Below are 19,547 nucleotides of genomic sequence, written 5' to 3' on the forward strand. Positions count from 1 at the left end.
TAAATTATTATGGTGCTCATCACAGATAAAGGAACCACCAGCTTCCTAGTCAGTCTTTGATACCAGTGACCATCCAGCCCTTGTATCTTGTAATCGCCCTGACAACATGAATGGGTATATCTCTCTCTTTTTCCGACCAGATTAACCTCCCCAGATAAACACTTGCTAACTCAACTGAATAACAGACAGAATGCAATACAGATCCACTCTTTCGCTAAAGAAAATCATTAATTCACATGGAATTTGAGTGTTTCTGGTGCACCACAATATCAACATTCAAACATATGCAGACAGCTCAACTCTACCTGAAAAAGTTCTGAAGCAGTAATATCAACCAAATCAAAAACTGCACTGCCATCATCCGAGTATGAATGTTAAGTGCCTACCTGAAACTGAGCCCTCCTAAGACTAAACCGTTAGAAAAGGGGGGGTCGAGATCTATGAAAATACATGGTTTTGTGGTTATTAAATAAAGCACAGTTAATGTCTCCAAGGGCTCCAATACAAGGGCTTACATGATGCTAACCACAATCACTAAAACACGACACGTGCTCCCTGTGGCATCTTGTAGTGTGATTTGACCAAAGCAGGTTTTAAAGTCACATGACCTGGCATCCCACACATTATAGTCTTTCCGCATGCAGTAAGTACCATGCAGTCATTTATTATTGGGCATGTAATATTACGGTCCCATCTGCGCAGCTGTTTATCCTAGATATGCACAAAATGACAATGGGAAGATGATTAAGTTACTTACATCTCTCTGGTAGATACTGCAGATTCCTCATTTTGTGAATCCTGCCGGGTGCCAGAATAAAGCCAGAAAACATTTAACAATCACTCCTGTGGGCTGGCAGGTGGTGTCATCTGCCTTCATTCTCTTCCAAAAATGACAACACTGAGACGCATTTTAGGCAACACCCCTATGTGAAGATGTCAGTTTACACCATGGCAGTTTCCACACACTTGGATGAGGAGCATCACTGACAAACTGTTAATGTCAACAATGTGCACCATCTAAGAACCTTAAATCCTCCCAACACTCCACTCCACAGAATGGTGATTAAGGGAGGTGGCGAGGAATTTACAGTAGGCATCCACCAGAAATAGCATGAACAAAGGCAAGTAGCTTGTTCTTTGGACAAATGTTTCCGAGAGCAGACTCTTCACCTTGTGAATCAATACCAAAGCAACACCCTCTCCAGGTAGTGGGTGTGAAGAGTAGACTTTACAACATTAAGTCCTACATGCACACTCAAAATGCGCCTCCCTGTGCAGATGAAAATCAATTTAGTAATGTCTGGTGAAAGTATGGACTGATACCTGTGTGGGACCGTGCCAGACTTCCAACACATGAACAGCACAAGCCAGGGCTGCAGTAGCATCCTTTTCTATAGCTGAATGAGCACTAAGGTCCTCAAGAGGCTTCTTTTTGGTAAAGGTATAAACTACTTGATGCAAGGGGCATCCATCGTCAAAAGATCTTTTTCGGGACTGCTGTTTGTTTCCTCTCACTGATGAATGTATGGAAAAGCCCACCAGCCACTAGATACACATTAGTCCAATCAAAGTAAACAAAATAAGGGTCTTCTTAGGATCAAACCATTGCAATATCTTTTCCTACCCTACTTCAAAGGATGAGGTAGAGAGACAATTGCGGGTAAAATAATGGACATTTATGGAAGAAAGGGGGTACATGTCCAAAGCACTCATTTGTCAGGAAAAAGTTGGTATACGAAGACTGAACTGATGATGCCTGCAACTCAGCGACAACACAGAGAAGTAACAGCAACTAGAGGGTATATGTTACTTAGCCTATAAGCGCCTGTTCATTGCAAGTAAGTCTGTAGATGCACATGTTGTGCAGACTCATGCCATCTAGTGCTGGGCTCAGACGTTGCAAACTGTTTTTCTTCAAAGATGTCATTCGAGTCACAAGGTCTCGGTGATTCCTCCTCTGGATGTAGATGCAAATCCCCAACTTCATTGTTATGGGCCTGAGTGAGGGCAAGTATGGGGTAGTGTGTACAGAAAAGAAAAAGTGACCATGGAAGTAGAAAGAAGACGGACTATTGAAGAAGAGAAAACAAGCAGCAATTCACCAAATACCTGTAAAACAACAACCTTCTCAATCCGGTTTCCGAGCAAACCACTGCTGTGAAACAGCCTTGACTACAGCCACTGACAACATCAAAGCCCGCTTGGATTGCAGCAAAAGAGGAGCCCTCATCCTACCAGACCGATCAGCTGCCTTCGCCACTGTCTCCCACCACATCCTGGTAAACAGACTCCACCACATCGGAATCCAGGGACACACACCCTCCAGTGGATCGCCTTATACCTCACCGGAAGAACCGAGGAAATCCAAATCTCTCTATTCACCTCTGAACCCAAGGAGATCACCTACGGCGTCCTCCAGGGATCATCCCTCAGCCATTCCCTCTTCAACACATGACTTCCCTGGCCAACATCATCAGATCACACGGGCTCAACATCATTTCCTCACTGACAGAAGACCCTACCATTATCAGAACAAACTTCAAAAAATATATGATGAACGTCACCGACTGAATGAAGGACAACTGCCTCAAACTGAACACAGATAAGACAGAAGTCCTCATCTTTGGGGGAAAAAAAAAAACTTACCATGGAATGACACATGGTGGCCTGTGAAACTCTGCCCACCCTGTCGCCCTGAAGGACCACACATACAACATTAGCATCATCTTGGACAGCAAGCTTTCTATGAAAGAATAGGTAAAAACTGTTTTATTCGCCTGCTTCCGCATCCTCTGCAAGATCTTCAGGTGGCTCCCAGTCGACACCAGAAAGACCGTCACACAGGCCCTGGTCACCAGCAGGTTGGACTATGGGACCACTATGTAGGAATCACTGCACACCTACAGAAAAGACTACAAAGAATACAGACCTCAGCAGCAAGACTCATCCTAGACCATATCCAGATGGACCCACATCACACCCCACCTTAAAAAGTTACACTGATTCTTGATACAGAAAAGATGCCAGTTCAAGATGCCGCCCCATGCATACAAAGCCCTACACAACATTGGACCAACTTACTTCAACAAGCGCATGACTTTCCACCAACCAACCAGACACCTACAATCCACCTCTCTCTTCCTTGCAGACACCCACCTGCTTTACAAATAACTGATTGATTAACTGAATTAAGAGAAAGATACCTCTAGTCAACACTGGCTCCTGGGGAGGAGAGCGGGCACGTGTGAATTTACAGCACTACATGCAACCAACAGATTACAGCGCAAGTAACATATCACATTCATAGAATGTTTGGCTGTAGATACACATGCTGTCCATACACTGAAAAGCAGTACTCCCCTAAGCGGTGGCTAGCCAGTGGACGGCATAAAAGTCGGAAACAGTGTCTTTAGAACAGATTGACCAGTTCTAACTTTCTCTCTTGACAAAATGTCCACACAATAATACATTGTCTAATTGTGTGGGGTGTACCACTTGGGAGCTTTATAGATATTTGCTATTGGTACATTCCAGAGAAAAGCCCCCGTAGCGTCCTGCTTAAACGTGGAGGTTGGTGAGAGGCCGGAAGGTAGGGTTCTTTAAGCTTTAGCATAAAAGATCTGGATGCATTTAAAAATCCACCTGGCAATCTCTGCCTTTTGAAATCGCATGTCCAATACGAGGTTTAGAAAAGGCTACAAACAGCTATTGTGTCTCATGAAAGGGCTTGACTATCAATGTAAAGCAGAAGAGCATGCTTAACATAAAGAGTGTGGAGTGCTCGTTCAGCTACGGAGTCAAATTGTGGAAAGAAGACTGGGATTTTAATGGATTGGTTAAGGTGAAAAAGGCGAAACCACCTTAGGCATAAACTTTGGATTGGTTCTGAGAACCACTTTGCCATTTTGCACTTGGATAAAGGTTCATGAAGAGTGAGAGCATGTACAACACTGATGCATCTGAGTGAGGAGATTGTGCTGAGAAAAGCAACTTTCCAGGAGAAGAACTGTAGAGTGCATGAATGCAAGGGATGAAAGGGTGGCCTCATTAGTCTGGTCTGTTAAGGTTCCAGACTGCGACAGGGACTGCCCTAAGGGGGATTACTCACTTGAGGCACTAAGCAAAAGCTTTGATAACAGGGATTTTGAAGAGAGAAGAGTGTTCTCTGTTCTGCATGTATGCTGCAATATCAGCTAGGTGTAGCTTGATTGAGGTGTAAACCAAACCTGGCTTATGAAGGTGCAGGAGATAACATAATATCCTGCACTGTTGGGGTAGGAGAGGTCAGTGGATTAATGTTTATCAAATAGCTGCTGCACCTGTGCTCCCGAACAAGCTACCATTCAGTATTTAATCAGACTGGGATGCGGCCGCGTTGTGGTGAAGTAAGTGTGTGGCGCTTCTAACCTAGAATTACTTTCTCTGATTCTAGACTTTTATTATTTTAACGCTCTTTTAATTGTTGGTACTGTGTCCCCCCCTTACCTAGGTGTGGCGGTGCCACTATCGGCCTGGGACCGAGCGCACTGCCTACTATTTATTTAGAATTTTTTTACTACTATTTGAAAAGTTGCCATCCCTAAATTATTGCTCTCCTGTGTGTGCTCGCTTTTGCCTCAGGGTAAGGGGTATGTCAGAGCCTTCCCTTTCTCGGTGGCGGCGGCCATACTTGAGGTAGGGGGGACCAGGCAGACTAGCTGCTGCACCTATGCTCCAGAACAAGCTACCATTCGGTATTTAAGCCGACTGGGGTGCGGCTGCGCAGCGGGCTTGCCTAAGGAAAGCCCATCTGCGCTTGTCCGGGCACGGGGGCTGGAGATTCTGATATGGGGCTGGGAGTTGCACCGCTCCTGCAATATTCCAGACAGGACCTCCTGGCAATCTCCACCATGCAGACCCACAGTGGGTGTGAGCAAGCCGGCCCTGATCAGACGAAGGGCTGGAGTTGTGGGATGTGTACCTGGGAGTTTAAGGGGGCAGCGTCTCGCAGGGCCATTTGCTCTACCAAGCAGCAGGACTCGCCACCTCGAGCTAAGGTAGGGGGCAATGAGGTGAGCCACCTTATATGCAGTCTGACTAATGTACGTTCACTGATCAAGCACAGTGTGGCAATCGGAGACATGATTGAATCCACCAATCGGAAACGTGGGCCAGAGAAAACTCTTGCCCTGACTTCTTGGTAGTTTCCCACCTGGCTATGTGTTTTCTAAACTCGACAGGACCGGCAAGAGGGGAGGGTGTCTGACAGTGATCTTTAGGAGCAATCTGAACTGTGCCTTTGAATCCATTAATGTCAGCCCCGATATTTGTGAAGGGGCCTAGTTTAAGTTACGCCTACAGTATTCAATACTCTTTGAGGGTGTTCTAATCTATCGTCCCCCTGGTCCTAAGAATGCTTTTCTTTCCCTCTTATCTGCTATCATTGAGCCAATTAAAACGGCCCACAAGTCCATAGTGCTGGGAGTCTTCAATATACATCTAGAAAATAAACAAGACACGGCCACAGGCACAGGCTCGTTCCTCTACCTTATGTTAAACCTTGAAAGGGACCTTAAGGGCTTGCTAGCCACCCATCGCGCAGGGCATGCACTGAATGGCATTTTTATCCACCATGATAATTGCACCTCTTTGGAGAATACTGCTCTGGATGAATCATCACTGGCTTACCTTTAAGGTAGCAAGCATGATAGTTCCCACCAATGTCCCCCTATTCCCAAGGTCAACCAGGCAATGGCACAGGGTCGAGGATCAGAGCTTTGCACAGGCCCTTAGGGTGGGCTGGGATCAGGCCAGGGAACAGTGCACTTCCACGCTGGAACGCTTCGAGTACGGGCTCAGGGCCGCCACAGACTCACTCCCCCTTCTCATCAAATTAAGACCTAAGCCGGGTGGGAAAATACCCTCTCCTTGGTACATCGAGGAACTCAAAGATCTACAAAGATTATACAGACGGCAGGAAAGTAGATGGAAGCTTCACCTGAATGATGCGGAGATAGCCAAGCTTAGGTCTATTCTTGAGGACTACAAATCAGCAATTAAAAAAGCTAAATCTGACAATTTTTCCCGTAAAATTAAAGAAGCGGACAATGCACCCTGGGAACTTTTTAAGGTGGTCTGCTCTTTGACCTCCCCTACCTCGCCCCCGGAATTAGAGAATTTGTCTCCTTTTTGCCAAAGGGTTGCCGACTTCTTTAAAACTAAAATACTCCAGATCCATGCAAATTTTGTGCAGCCTCTTGTAGATCTGAGCCTGGGGTGGGGTGGGTGGGGGGGGGTGGAATGGGGGAATTCTGGCCCTGGCTAATGGACCAGAGCTCACTAGATTCCAACCTTTACAGGCAAACAGGATTAAGTCAGGGTCTCCTAATAATGACCCTTGCCCCCTAAGATACTGAAGCTTGCCCTGAACCTAGTCTTGGCTGCGCTAGAACTGGTCTACCATGAAATCCTGAAGGAGGGGAGTTTCCCTCCCTCCTGGAAGGGGCCCATTGTGACCAGACAGCACACCAAAAACCTGAAGAATCTCCGCCCCAAATCCTTACTACCTACCCCGGCCAAAATCCAGAGAAACACCCAAATATTGAACCAGCTAGCTTCTACCAGGCCCGTGGCGGCCTTGACCCTTCCCAACACAGGTTCCACAAAGCACACAGCATGGAATCCGTGCTCATCTCTACAGCGGACATAATCCAGAGACTGGTGGATCGGGGGAGGGTGCCATTCTAGTTCTGCTAGATCTCTTGGCGGCGTTTGATACCATCTCCCCGCAATTGATAATCCAGCACCTTTACCAAGCTGGAGTTAGAGACAAGGCCCTGGATGTACTAGAATCATATCTGTTGGATAGATCCAACACGGTAAGCTGTGGCGACTTCAGGGATGCCCTGTTTCAACTTCCTTGCAGAGTTCCACAAGGGTCTTCTCTTAGTCCCACTTTGTTTGACCTGTATGTTGCCCCACTGGCCATACTGGTCCGCTCCTTTGGCTTTCAAGTGCCTTCCTATGATTCTCAGCTCATCATCTCTGTCAACAGGAACTGGGATTAGGTGGCAGATATATTCCACAACTCTATGAGCGAGATTAGCAAGTGGATGGGCCACAATTGGCTCAACATGAATGGAGAAAAAACAGATGTTCCTTTGAAACCTTGGCATCTTATTTGATAACGCTCTATCATTTGAGCAACAGGTGAATTACACCGTCAAAACCTTTTACTGGACTATGAAAACTCTCAAGAAAATCTTTCCTTTTCTTCAGAAGGAATTTAGAATCTCAGTGATTCTGGTGGCCTTAGTCATCTCCAAACTGGATTACTGCAATGTCCTGATGCTAAGCATCAGCAAAGGGTCCCTCTATAGGTTACAACTGATTAATAATGCCGCAGCTCGCCTCGTATTGGATCTCCCACTCTCAGCGTCTGCCAGTAACAGCTTGAGGCAGCTGCACTGGCTACCTGTAGAAAAGCGCATCATTAAGACACTCTGCCTCACTCACAAGGCTCTTCAATTGGAAGGCTGTAAATACCTTTGTTCATCCCTGCAGTGGCATACGCCTAGTCTCCTGCTCAGATCATCTAGTCCTAATTTGATCACAGTTCCCCGCTATCAAAAGGCTTTACTTGCCTGTCTCGCTGATCCACGGGGCTCTTAGGGATTCATCTGCTCTACTCACCTCAGCGCTTCGATGCTACGGCCAGAATGTGCTTTATAAATACCAATACAAATACAGTAATGTACGATATGCTTTCATTTAAAGCATAGTAGGTGTGTGCAGTGGGCCTAATAGATTATTTGAGTATTTCCATGCACTCCCTTGGAAAGCCAAGGTAACCAAATTCTGACTTCAGGAACCAAATTGCCAGGCTGAGCTTCTTGGGGCCTGGGCACCTGACCTTGTTGTGATCTTGTGTGAAACGGTCCAGCCTGTTGGAAGCGTCTCATGTAGAACAGTGGACATTTCTAGCGGGTGGAGAGCCATGGTTCTCTGGCCCATGTCAGAGCCACTAGGATTAGGGTGAGGGAAGTTTGCCTATACTTTTATGCCTCTCCCACTGATTCCCCCTACGTGGTGAGGAAGATCAGGCAAAGATCCCTGACAAGTTGATCCACAGAGCTTTGCCCACAGACTAAGGGTAAGAAAACCTGGTGGTGAATTTTAGCATTTTGCGCGGAGGCGAACAGATCTATGTCTGGGGTGCCCCACCTGCGGATGGTGGGGAGAAAGATTTGTGGGTGCAGTTCCCAGTTCTGGACTTCTTGCTGTATTCTGCTGAGCAGGTCTGCAAAGTTATTGTCCACTCCTGGAAAGTATTTTGCCAAGAGATGAACTCAGTGATGGATGGCCCAGCTGCCAAGTTTGTTGGGATAGGGTAGCTGGGGGAGGGAGGGGTTTGTATCTCTCTGCTTCGGGAGAGGAAACATGGCAGGCCTGTCGTCAGTACGTACCAGGACTATCTTGCATTTAATTGGAAGGAGAAACACCTTGCAAGCTTGTGGATAGGCTATGTGCTTCAGGTAGCTAATATGGAGACCCTTAGATGAGGTGGCCACAGACACCGGACAGTCAAGTTGCTTAGGCGTGTCCTCCAACTGGCTAAGGATTGTCACTTGCAGATCAGGGCCTGCAAAGGGCCTTCCTTGCAACAAACTGTTGCTGTTCCACTACTGCAGACATTGATGGGCGCTAGCCTTTACCAGGAATAGATCCTCCACGTGAACCTCAGCTAGTGACAATTGGCTAGAGGCACTCCTGAAGTGGGCACATATGAAGCTTGGCGTGGGGCATTATCGCACCCTCATGAGGTCATCATTCACAGCAGGTGCATAATAGGGAGAACTGACAGGTGATCAACTGGCAGAAAAAGAGGCAGCAGTTGTTGGAGGGCTTGCATCCTCTAATGGCAGGGGAAAGGTTTTCTCACTAGTGAATTGAGGACTGCCCCTGGAAAGGATTGGACCTTGAGTGGTAGGAAGTTTTGGTATTGACTGTGAACCTTAAGCTGGGAAGAAGTAAGACTGTGGCCTGGGTGGCGTTGGTATTTCCTTGCAATCTTGACCAGCCAGTCATCAAGGGACGGGAGCACGTGGATTCCATTCTTTCTTAGATGAGCAGCCACCACTGCTAAACTCTTGGTGAAGATCCTTGGAGTCATGATGGCTCTCAAGGATAGCACTTTTAAAAAGTAGTGTTGACCACTTGTCATGAAGCTGGTGTAACGCTGATAAGCTGGATGAATCAGGATGTGAAGGTAGGCTTCCTTCAAGTCGAGAGTGGCCATGAAATTGTCTTGTTGTAGCAGAATTACATCCTGTAGGGTGATGTGAAAATGCCCTGATAGGATGTATCTGTTGAAAGTCTAGAGGTCAAGGATGAGACGGAGGGATCTGTCCTTCTGAATGTTGACGTGTAGGGACTAGACACCCTTGCCCCGGTGCTGCATGGGCACCGACTCTATGGCTGCTTTTGACAGCAGCAACTGAAACTCCTCTTGAAGGAGTGTGAGATATTCATGGCTGAGGATGGTAGTGCGGGGGGTGTTTGGTGGAATGGCTACAAGTTCTAGGCAGTAGCTGTGCTATATAATGGATAGGACTGACTTGTCCTTACTGATCTCTTCCTAACTGACTGAAGTCTCCCCCGACAGGTGTTTTGTGATTGGGGGAAGAGTCACTGTTTGGGAGCGGAGGCTCCCTTACCCGAGGCTGCTCTGTCTCTACCCTTAAAGTTGTTGCCTCTAAAAGAGCCCAGTATGAAGCCTCTGCCATTTGGGGAAATGGGCTTTAAGCCTCCTCGGTAATGCTGTCTGCAAAAGGAACCCCTGCGGGAGAGGGTTTATAAGGCACCGATTGCCTTTGCAGTATCCTTGTCCTTTTTAGGTTTCTCAAGTGTTGTGTCAACCTAGGGTTTGAAGAGTTGTTCCCCATCGAACAGCAGGTTAACAAGGTGCTGCTGCACCTCAGAATTGAAACCGGACACCAGGAATGGTGCCATCAAATGATGGAGCTATTGAATCCCCGGGCAGTGGTGTCAGCTGCATACAAGGCACATCTGATGTTAGTAGAGGAAGACAACACCTTCTCTTAAGCTAACTGTTCCCCTTTCTTTCAGAACTGATTAAGAGGCAATGCAAGAGCCCTTCCATTTCCTCCAAATGGGTTCTTTCATGCCTAGATGGGAGACCTACTTAGTTGGCGATGCACCAGTGTGTCACTGCACCAACTGCAACTTATTTTCCCACAACATCTATTCACTTACTCTCCTTTTCAGGAGGTGGAGTGCTCCCAGTAGCTTGTGCTGCTGCTCTTTTCCTGGCAGTGATGTTTACCACCAAGTCAGGAGGTACATGACCCCTTATATAGACAGGATCTGATGGAGAGGTTTATATTTATTTTCTAAGCGTGACGTAACCACACAGGTTTTCACAGGCTCTTTAAATACGTCAGGGGCAGATTCAACCATTCCCTGTAATATGTGAAGATGTCATGACAGGTATGTGTTCTAGGTCTGGGTCTGGGTCTGTGGGTCCAAGTCATAATCCTCCCAGGGATCACCTAAAGCACCTGGATATATAGGTGCAAAGTCCTCACCTGTGAAAATCAGGATTAGAACTGTCCGGGTCAGACGAAGACGCCCGAGATCTGTTTGGGGGAAGACATGTAAGAAGTGGAGGAGGAGATGGAAGATGCGGAAGTGGTGAGGGTGGAAAAGGAGGTGAAGATGGAGGTGGGGTAGGGTGTCTTTAGGCATCCTGGACAGTCCATGTGAACCTAAAGGGTGACCCTCCTCAGTGGCACCCTTCCCTTTTTTTCCAGTTCGTGGATGGATGACCGTCTTCAGTTGTCTGACATCTAACTTCTCTCTCTAAACCTTTTGAGGATGGGACGGTCATTGACGTCAAGAGGCATTGGTGCTGATGATGGTTTAGGCGTTGAGGGTGTCTTCGGTATTGAGGATGGTTTTGGCTACAAGTGGAGCTGGTGCCGATAAGTAAGTGAAGCTGGTGCCGATAAGCTTTCGGCTTCGAAGGCACCTCTGGTTTAGGCATTGACTCCGGTTGAGAGTTGAGGGCTTTGGCAGAGTCTGTCCTCTGCTCTGAGGCCTTGCTTTGGTGTATGCCAGTGCTGGAGGACAGGGAGCACCAGACGATAGCGGCAGTCGTCTGGAAGCCAGTCCCCAGGAATGGCAGTACTCGACTCCAACTTGCAGCCACTTATGAGAAATGATTGGAGGGGTGAGAGGTGAAGGGAGAAAAAGGGGGAAGGGAGAAGGGGGAGAGGGGAAGGAAGACAAGGGAAGAAGGGGGAGGGGAGCAACAAGAAGAGGGGAAAGAGAGGTGAGACGAGGGGAGAAGGGGAAAGGGAGAAGGGTAACAGTACTCACACGTGGCATGGACTTGACACATGTGCCAGAGCGGACCAAAGTAAATGGAGCACCCACAGGGGAGTCTTATTCCTCTTCCTGAAAAAATTCTGCACCAGATTCCAAGGCATCAGAGTGGATATATTCGGGGATGGACTGGCAGGCTGGTAGTTCAGGAGACTAACTCAGTCCTCCTCCTACGTTTCTTCGGTACCCAGGGGATCAGCTTCCAGAAGAATGTCTGGTGCTTCAGAAGTGGACTGGGCCATCCTGCTGTGTGCCCAACATCAATTTCAGCGCTGCTACAGGGTCTTTACCGTAAGGACCTCCAAATAGCAATTGCACCTGCTCTCATTGTGGTCAGGAGAGAGACACAAGTTCCACACGGCATGAAGGTCAGCCCAGGGATCCTTACAGTGACACTGGGGGCAGCTCTTGAAGGGGATCTAGTCATCACCCTGAAAGTCTTCATTCTCCGAAAGGACTCTACAGCACGCAGTGATTTGAAGGGTCTGATGCCATGAGGCCCGAACGCTCATCGTTGATGGGACCGACGGATGGAACAGGCGCAGAAGTCGAGAAATAATCATAAAAGATTGTTCTAGCATAGTGGTGAACGTCGGTAGACTTGAGGCCATGACGAGAACCCACAAAGTCATCAAGGCCAGGAGCACACTGGACCACGTACAAACTCAATGGCGGAGAAATACAATCTAACAATGGAGTAGGTGACCATGCACATCTACATCCAGAGGAGTCACAGAGACCTTGTGACTCGAAAGACTTATTCAAAGAAAAACAACTTGCAAAGTTTGAGCCCAAGACTAGATGGAAGGAGTATGCACAGCATGTGTATCTACTGCCACACATGCTACAAACATATGGTTTTTAGAATGAAGAGTCTCAAGGTACATATCTACAGAGGCACAAACTCAGCACATATCAGAAAAGTAAGTGCCAAGTTCTGATTTCACTGCAGCATAAGGAAGGTCGAACTTGTAAATGTATTAAAGCAGCTTCAAAACACAAATCACAAAGAGTGACTTGAAAGGCTGAAGTTACCATTAAGAAGTCTTTAACAGTGCCCACAGCAAAATCTCACCAGGTCAATGACAAAACAAACAGAAGAACATTAGACAGCTTAAATCTTAGCCTGTAGAATGTCAATGTTCTTTTCCTCACAACAGATGATGAATTTATGCCAACTACCAGAATAAATTAACCTTGTGGCCAGATGGCAAACTGACATCCACCACCTTTAATGGACGATCAGTTGATGCTTCTCAAACTCTATGCATGGAGGTGTAGATTGTGAAGGTTGGTTTAGGTGAGAACCTTGCCTTGCAGCTCGGACACCAGGGCCTCCCAAAGAGTCAGTTGAAGCAGAGGGTATATGCAGCGATTCATGAGCTCTGCATAACATTCTCTTTGAGCCCAATGCAGGGCTATCAGGGGGGGGGGAGGAACGTGTAAATGAGGTGTGAAATCCAATGCACTACACATCAAATAGAGAACTGTGAGGAGGAAACTCTAACACAAAAGTTAGGACGCTGAGCATTCTCGAGGGTGGCAAACAGGTCTGATGGGGACTACCACGCTGGGAGAAAAACAGCCTGTGCCACCTCTGGATGCAGACGCCACTTGAATTGGCCAGATGACACCTGATGAATTTGCCTACTCTGATGTTGAGAGAACCTGCAAACCAAGTGTCAGACACTTTGATAACCTCAAGACCCCTGGATAAAGGGCAAGGAACTAAAACTTCCTCCCTTGCAGTATGAAATAGAAGTTGTGCTGTCTCCCAGAACCTGGACTGACGTGTTCCAGATGGAATGCAGAAAAGCTGAAAGGGCCAGTGGATGCCACACAATTCAAAAGGTTGATGTGATGGCGCTGCTCTTCTATTGGTGACCCCAAAGTTTGATCTCATCAAATGCTTTTCACAGCCTGAGGCATCTCTTAGTACCGAAAACTCTGGCTTGGGTAAGGAGAACAGCCTGCCACACATCAGATGGCCAGTCACTCCCTACAAGCACAGATCCCAGATCGCCTCAATCCGCAATGCGGATGATATCTGAAAGGCACCTTCACTTCTGAGCCCATTGAAGGCAAAGGTTCCACTGACGGGCCCACATGTCAACAGTAATAAGGCACCAGCAGGCTACACAAGGCCAAGAACATAAGGTGGCTCAGACTCAGCAAGGCAAGAACAAATGCTTGGACCTGAAACTTCTGGATCATAGCATGAATGTTCAGGACTCATTTTGAGGGTGAGTAGGCCTTTATTTGGCCCCACTGTATCCAAAATGCCCCTAAAACGGGAATCTTCTACATGGGCTCACAATGGGATGTCAGTTTGAAGAGCAAGAACCCCAGGATAGACAGCAGCAAAACCATCAGCTGAAGCAAGCTCACTTTCAGGAGCCAGTTGTAGATGTGCAGTATACATATATCCACAACCAGGGATGATGGACTTCAACCCATGCCATGATCCCAACACAAAGCAGAGCTACTACCTATAGTACTACAGTATCGGTACATTGAAGGAGGTGTCCTGCAAGTCTTATGACACCATCTAATCCTTGGGGTCCATGGACTATAGAAACGGAGCCAGTGACAAAATGTTGCAAATCTCCTTCTGGAGGAAGGTATTCAAGAGTCTGAGGTCCAAGATTCTCCTCAGACCCCCCATCCATCTTGGGGACCAAGAAGTATCTGGAGTAACACTGGACATCCCTTTCTGCCTCTGGCACAACCTTGATCGCCCTCTTAAAGAGCAACAACTCTTTGCAAATGTAGACAAGATGACCTGCAAACACGGGAGCGTTGCTGATCAAATTTGGGGAGGGTGAACCAAGGGAGGATCAAGAGTAAGCATTTCTTAACTCATATCTCCTGTATGTCAATTGAACAAAGAAGGCAGTAACTTTTATAACTGGTTAATTGTACTGCAACTGTGTGGTGAAAACAATAAAAAAAAATATTTAATAAAAAAAAGCAACATCTGCATCTCCTTGGAGAGGACAACAGCATGACCCACCAACATCCAAGTAAAAACTGAGGGAATGTGGAGTGGAGTGGAGAAGCAAAGAAATGTACAACCCCTTGAACAACCTGAAGGACCCACTATTCTGAGAAAATTGTGCAGGAGAACTAGTGCTCCTGTTGGTAACTTTGCACCCTACCATTACTCTGCTCTTGAAGTCAAGAACAGACTGGGCTAGCAGTTGCCATCACGTGAGGCAACCCTTGTAGCTGGTACAAGAGCCCTCTTAGATCCACCGACTATGTGATATTGCTGACGAAACAGGTGAGTGGGAAGTCCCCATTAAGGCGCATCTCCATTAGAGAAGCTTGGATCCTGGTGCCCGTAGCCAAAGCAAAGCTGTGTATAGTGTCCAGGCTGGACCACAAAATGTCTCGTCTGGTCTTGGGAGAGTTGAACAGTCTACACAAAAGAGCTCCGGGAGTCCTCAGGTAGGGCCCACAAAATTTTACTCCCAATATCATAGAGGTCATTGGTATAGCAACCCAGAAGGCACATAGCATTTAAAGACCGACCAGAGTGACAGACCAGCCAAAGAGACGTCTTTTTTGCCCACAAAGTCAATTTGCTTAGACTTCCTGTCCTTTGGTGCCAAAGCAAATGCGTTCAATCAATCAGTAAATAGGAAGAGCACTTCTGGTCACCTGTGAGGATATCCAGGCACTGGCAGGGTTCAGTTAATTAGTCAAATAGCCAGGTGTTCGGGACTGACATTAATCGTAGAGGCTTCGGATTGACATTACTAGTAGAGGATTCTACAATAAGGTCCTCATGATGCTGCATCAAAAAAGCCTGATCACCAAACCCTCCTCTATATTGCCAGGCAATAGGGTGAGTTACTGGTGGGGGCCGAGTAAGGTCTGGAGCAGGTCACTGTGAAAGGCTCCTTCAGGGAATTCAATGAAACAGGATTTGTAAAGCACAACTCATCCAGGCGCTTGCAGGTCTCAGCGGCTCATTTGACTAGCCAGGTCTTGAGGGCCCTCTGGAATTTTGAATGAGAGGTGATGTCCAGAGATGCGTGGTGAGGCTGTTACAGGTTTTTCTGCTATGTGGGAGAAGGCATGTAATCCAATTCTGCTTCTGTGGATGCTTGGAGTGTGGGTAAGCGATAGGGAGGCAGAGAATAATCTTGACTGTGGACAGAAATTCTGACGGTGGTTAATGTAGATGGGTCCTTGGCTGTGTAGGTCTTTGCGTGCGTGGGTCAGCAGCTTTAATATGCACCTCTTCTGCACGGGGAGCCAGTGGAGCTGCCTGAGGTGTGGTGTAATGTGGGATCATTTGGAAAGGTCGAGGATGAGTATGGCTGCAGTGTTATTGAATGGAAGCAAAGGCTGCAAATTTGTTGGCAAACGTGACAAGATCTCTGTCAAAAGACAGACTTTAGTCCATACAATAAGCAGCTGCAGTTTCAACACTTCTGCATTTCTACATGCCACAATGGCAAAAATGCACTTTCCTCAGTTGTGGCCCTCAAGGGCAAGATAAAATCAGTTTCAGGCAATGAATTCAGTCTGCAAGCATTTTAGAAGAAGGTACAGAAGAGCATCAGTGTAATCTGGAGGAGCAAATTATGCACTTCATCATCATCATTCTTGTTATGATGAACATGTCCAGTCCTTGGAGAGTAAAGGAGCCAGTACTGACGAGAGTATTCTTCCTCCTGAAATATTGCAAGGTAACAGGGAGGGTGTCTTTTTCAATCTGAGGACGCACAAAATGAGACACAACCTTGATGACAGTGGCCCTAAATCTGTCAATGGAGTCAGGGAGGGATCCACATTTAACACCAGTACAGAACTAGCTGTAAAGTTTTTGTAGCCAGGCCCAGCACCGGAGATAAACAGCTGAGGCTGAATGAGATCAGTTGAAGTCAGTGAAGGTCTAGCCATGGATATCCAATTGGTGGCCCTGAAGGAATGCCAGAGGCATCTGCAACCATTTTCCAAATCTGCAGCATGCTATACTTGAAGCCCACAATCTGTTGAAGGGTCAACCATCGCCCAAGGAATTTAAGGCACATATGCTCCGAAACCAGAATTTAATCTGAACTGGATCTCAATGCCAGGGTCAGCCCAGGTGGCCTTTTTGTGGGAAGGGGAGTGGAGCAGAGTTGAGGAGCCTTGCTTGTACTTGTTTGCGTTTGGACCAAAAGATGGCAAGCAAGAACAGGATTAGGAACCGTCCCGCAACTTTCACATAGCTTCTTGGGTTTGGCAACTTAGAATTTGGTTCACCATTACCTGAAGGCCTTTGCATGCACCAGGAACCATTTATTGTAGGACTTGGAGAGGTGTTTGGTGCCGAGGCACACATCATCCGGGTTCATAATGGGCATTTGCTTCAGGCAAGTATGTCATGGTTAAAACACTGTCATTTTATGGGTGGCACATCCCTGCATACCATCATTTTGTAGGGTGTGGAAAAGAAACAAAAAAGTTGGAGCCGCTATGTTGCGCCATGTCATAATGTCTGAAGGTAGGATGGAGTTGAGACGGAGGCCGATTCTGCTGTCTCTTGGAAGAGGAGAAATTGCAGAACATTTCCTGGATCCATTCTAGTGCCTGGGGAGATTCAGAAAGTGCTTCTCTAGAAATTGGTCTCAAGAAATAGATACCAACCAACATTTTTTTTGCTTAACTGGATTTTTGTTAATTGCCCAATACTGCTAAGTTGATTTCATTATCTCTTTCTGCAAGAAATACAGGCGATACTGAAGGTGATGACTGGGTTGAAGTAATAAACAGTCCTAGGGAAGTGGTGATATGAGCCCACTTCTGCTCAGTCCAATTAAGGATACTGCACAGATCATACTACTCGAGAGTGAGTCCATGCCGAATGGAGAAGGGTGATACTGTCTTATGTCTGTGGGGCTGCGGGCAAGTGTAAACCTTTTTTCTTACATACTATGGGACTGTCCAGAAATTCAATGCAGCAGTGAAGATTGGGAAACTGGCATGCACTGGTGCCAACAGATAGAGCATGGACTCTTTGAAAGTAGGGGCATCTTGCTTTTGGGGGGGCGGGGGCAGCGAGACACTACCATCTATGCAAACTGAAATAAGTCGGTTCATGATAACTGTGACATCCGTGTGTATGATATGATTTACTCTGATTAATGTATACACTATACGGCTCACTTATAATATACTTGCTGTCTACTGAGCAATTGTTCAATAAAAAGAATATAAAAAAAAGAATCTCTAACCTTGGTTGAAAGACAACCTGAAATGGCCCGATCTGCTTTAGCACAACGCTGGGACAGGTGACACTGAACGCAATGTTCACATGTTAATACAGAACGATCTCTCTCTCTCTCTCCTTTTTTGCATATCGTAATCCATCTAGCTACTACATTTAGGATCGGTTCTAAAGAAGAACCTGGCTGTGAGGGGTCTTAACACCTATGACACTGCACCTCTTCGAAAACTACAAGAAGCAAACTGCCAGATTAGGTTGATAATGTAAAATAAATGTCATTTCCATTTATGAATACAGTTTAAGCAAACAGATGGTTATCCATTTCGGTAGTGTATTTGTGATGTGCTCTTTAGAAAACAAAAGGATTTAGACTGTGATGTAATATACAACCATAAGTAAAACACGCATGCGCTCTAATTGGAGACAGCAGGAAACTCAGTACGCCTTCTATGACGTTCAGTGTCCACAATGGCTAAACAACTGCAAACTGAATTAGCTATAAAATGACCCAACTATAAAGAGAGAGGGAGGGACAAGCTGGGTGGCGTAATTTCAAGAACATCTATAAGCAATTGGCCACAAATAACAGAAACCAATATCTTAAGACCAATTTTCTTGAAACAGATCAGTTAAAGTGAAATGCTACTCCCTTGGGAGAAGTTCTGGCATCTGCAAGGAAACGGAAGGGGGGAGTATCTTTCCATCAACCAATGCACCGAGCCGGCATGGCACTGGTGTAAATCTGCCAGAAACCAGGATTATTCCCTGACGAGTAACTAACTCTAATTTGACCTTTTTAGCTTTCAGTTCCCACTTACTATAATTAAATGTCAGGAGCTATTGACCTCCCAGCTATCCCTCATAGCCTGGGCTCTGTCAGTACCCTCCCTGAAAGGGCCCAAAAACCCTGTCCAGCTTCTTCCTTCATCAACAATGATTCTTGCTCTCACTCACGGGTTTGTTCTCATCTACAGAAAGCACCTCACCATTAGGTCGGCCGACTCTCCGCTGTAATCATCTTGTTTGGTGACATTTGAAAAGGAGCGCAACGCTCCGGTAAGGCGCGGTAAAGCCATCTATTACTCATTCACTGATCCATAGGATGAAAAATGAGAATCCACAACAGCTTGCAAGGCCTGAAAAACAAACAAATGGAACATAAGGCATTTTTTACATTACAATAAGGTTATAGTTTATAAGAAGCAAAAAAAAAAAATCATAGGGAAAAAAACAACAGTTAAGCGTATTAAATTTAGCTGAAAGAACTTCATAGAAACCTATTCTGGATTCACCCAGTCAAATGGACTATGTCCATCAGAGCAATATTTTACAAGTTTTGCTTCTCAAATCGAAACTGTATTGATGGTTTATGGTTTACTAAGCCCTGCTCCCGAAGGATAGTTCATGAGTGTGTATTCAATTGTCTCTGTGGGTTTCTAATTCTCCACACTGCAAGTGCAGAAGCTTTAATGAAGACAGATGGCACAGAGAGGCCAACAGGAGAGGTACACCCACAGTCAGGGAAAAATACAAAGTAAAGAAATCGTGTACTGTTCAGGCATTGCTCGAAAGGGCAGGTTGCAGGCCTGCAGAGAACAAAGCACCAACATTAATGTAACTATAGCTTGACAAAAGGCCACAATCTGCTCAAGCGTTCTCCATGTAGGGGTATTTCTGGTGATAAGCTACTTAACAATACAAGTTTAATAAACATAAATCAATGTTGGGCAAAAAATGCAGCGATGCTGCCCTAAAATTAACCTGTCACAAAAGATAAAAGATCGCTCTCAAAATCACTAACGTAGACAAAATAATCCTGTCTCTCGCAAAGCATGTAAGAGATAGTTGGCGAATATATCAAGACAGCAGGCAAAGCAATACATTTTAGATTTTTGCATAGCGCAAAACACTGTTCACTTACATCTGGTATGGGACAAAC

General features: G+C 46.2%; 1 protein-coding gene across 1 annotated transcript in view; it reads right to left on the minus strand.

Moving 5' to 3' along the window:
• Positions 1 to 19,547, minus strand: part of ASCC3 (activating signal cointegrator 1 complex subunit 3) — a 1,806,704-nt gene that overhangs the window by 1,713,404 nt on the left and 73,753 nt on the right. Inside the window, exon 2 of the mRNA XM_069235471.1 lies at positions 18,595 to 18,744. Within this exon, the coding sequence (XP_069091572.1) occupies positions 18,595 to 18,684 (90 nt within the window). The 5' untranslated portion in view covers positions 18,685 to 18,744. The remainder of the gene's footprint in view (positions 1 to 18,594; positions 18,745 to 19,547) is intronic.

Source organism: Pleurodeles waltl, chromosome 5 (assembly GCF_031143425.1).
Source record: "Pleurodeles waltl isolate 20211129_DDA chromosome 5, aPleWal1.hap1.20221129, whole genome shotgun sequence".
NCBI lineage: Eukaryota > Metazoa > Chordata > Amphibia > Caudata > Salamandridae > Pleurodeles > Pleurodeles waltl.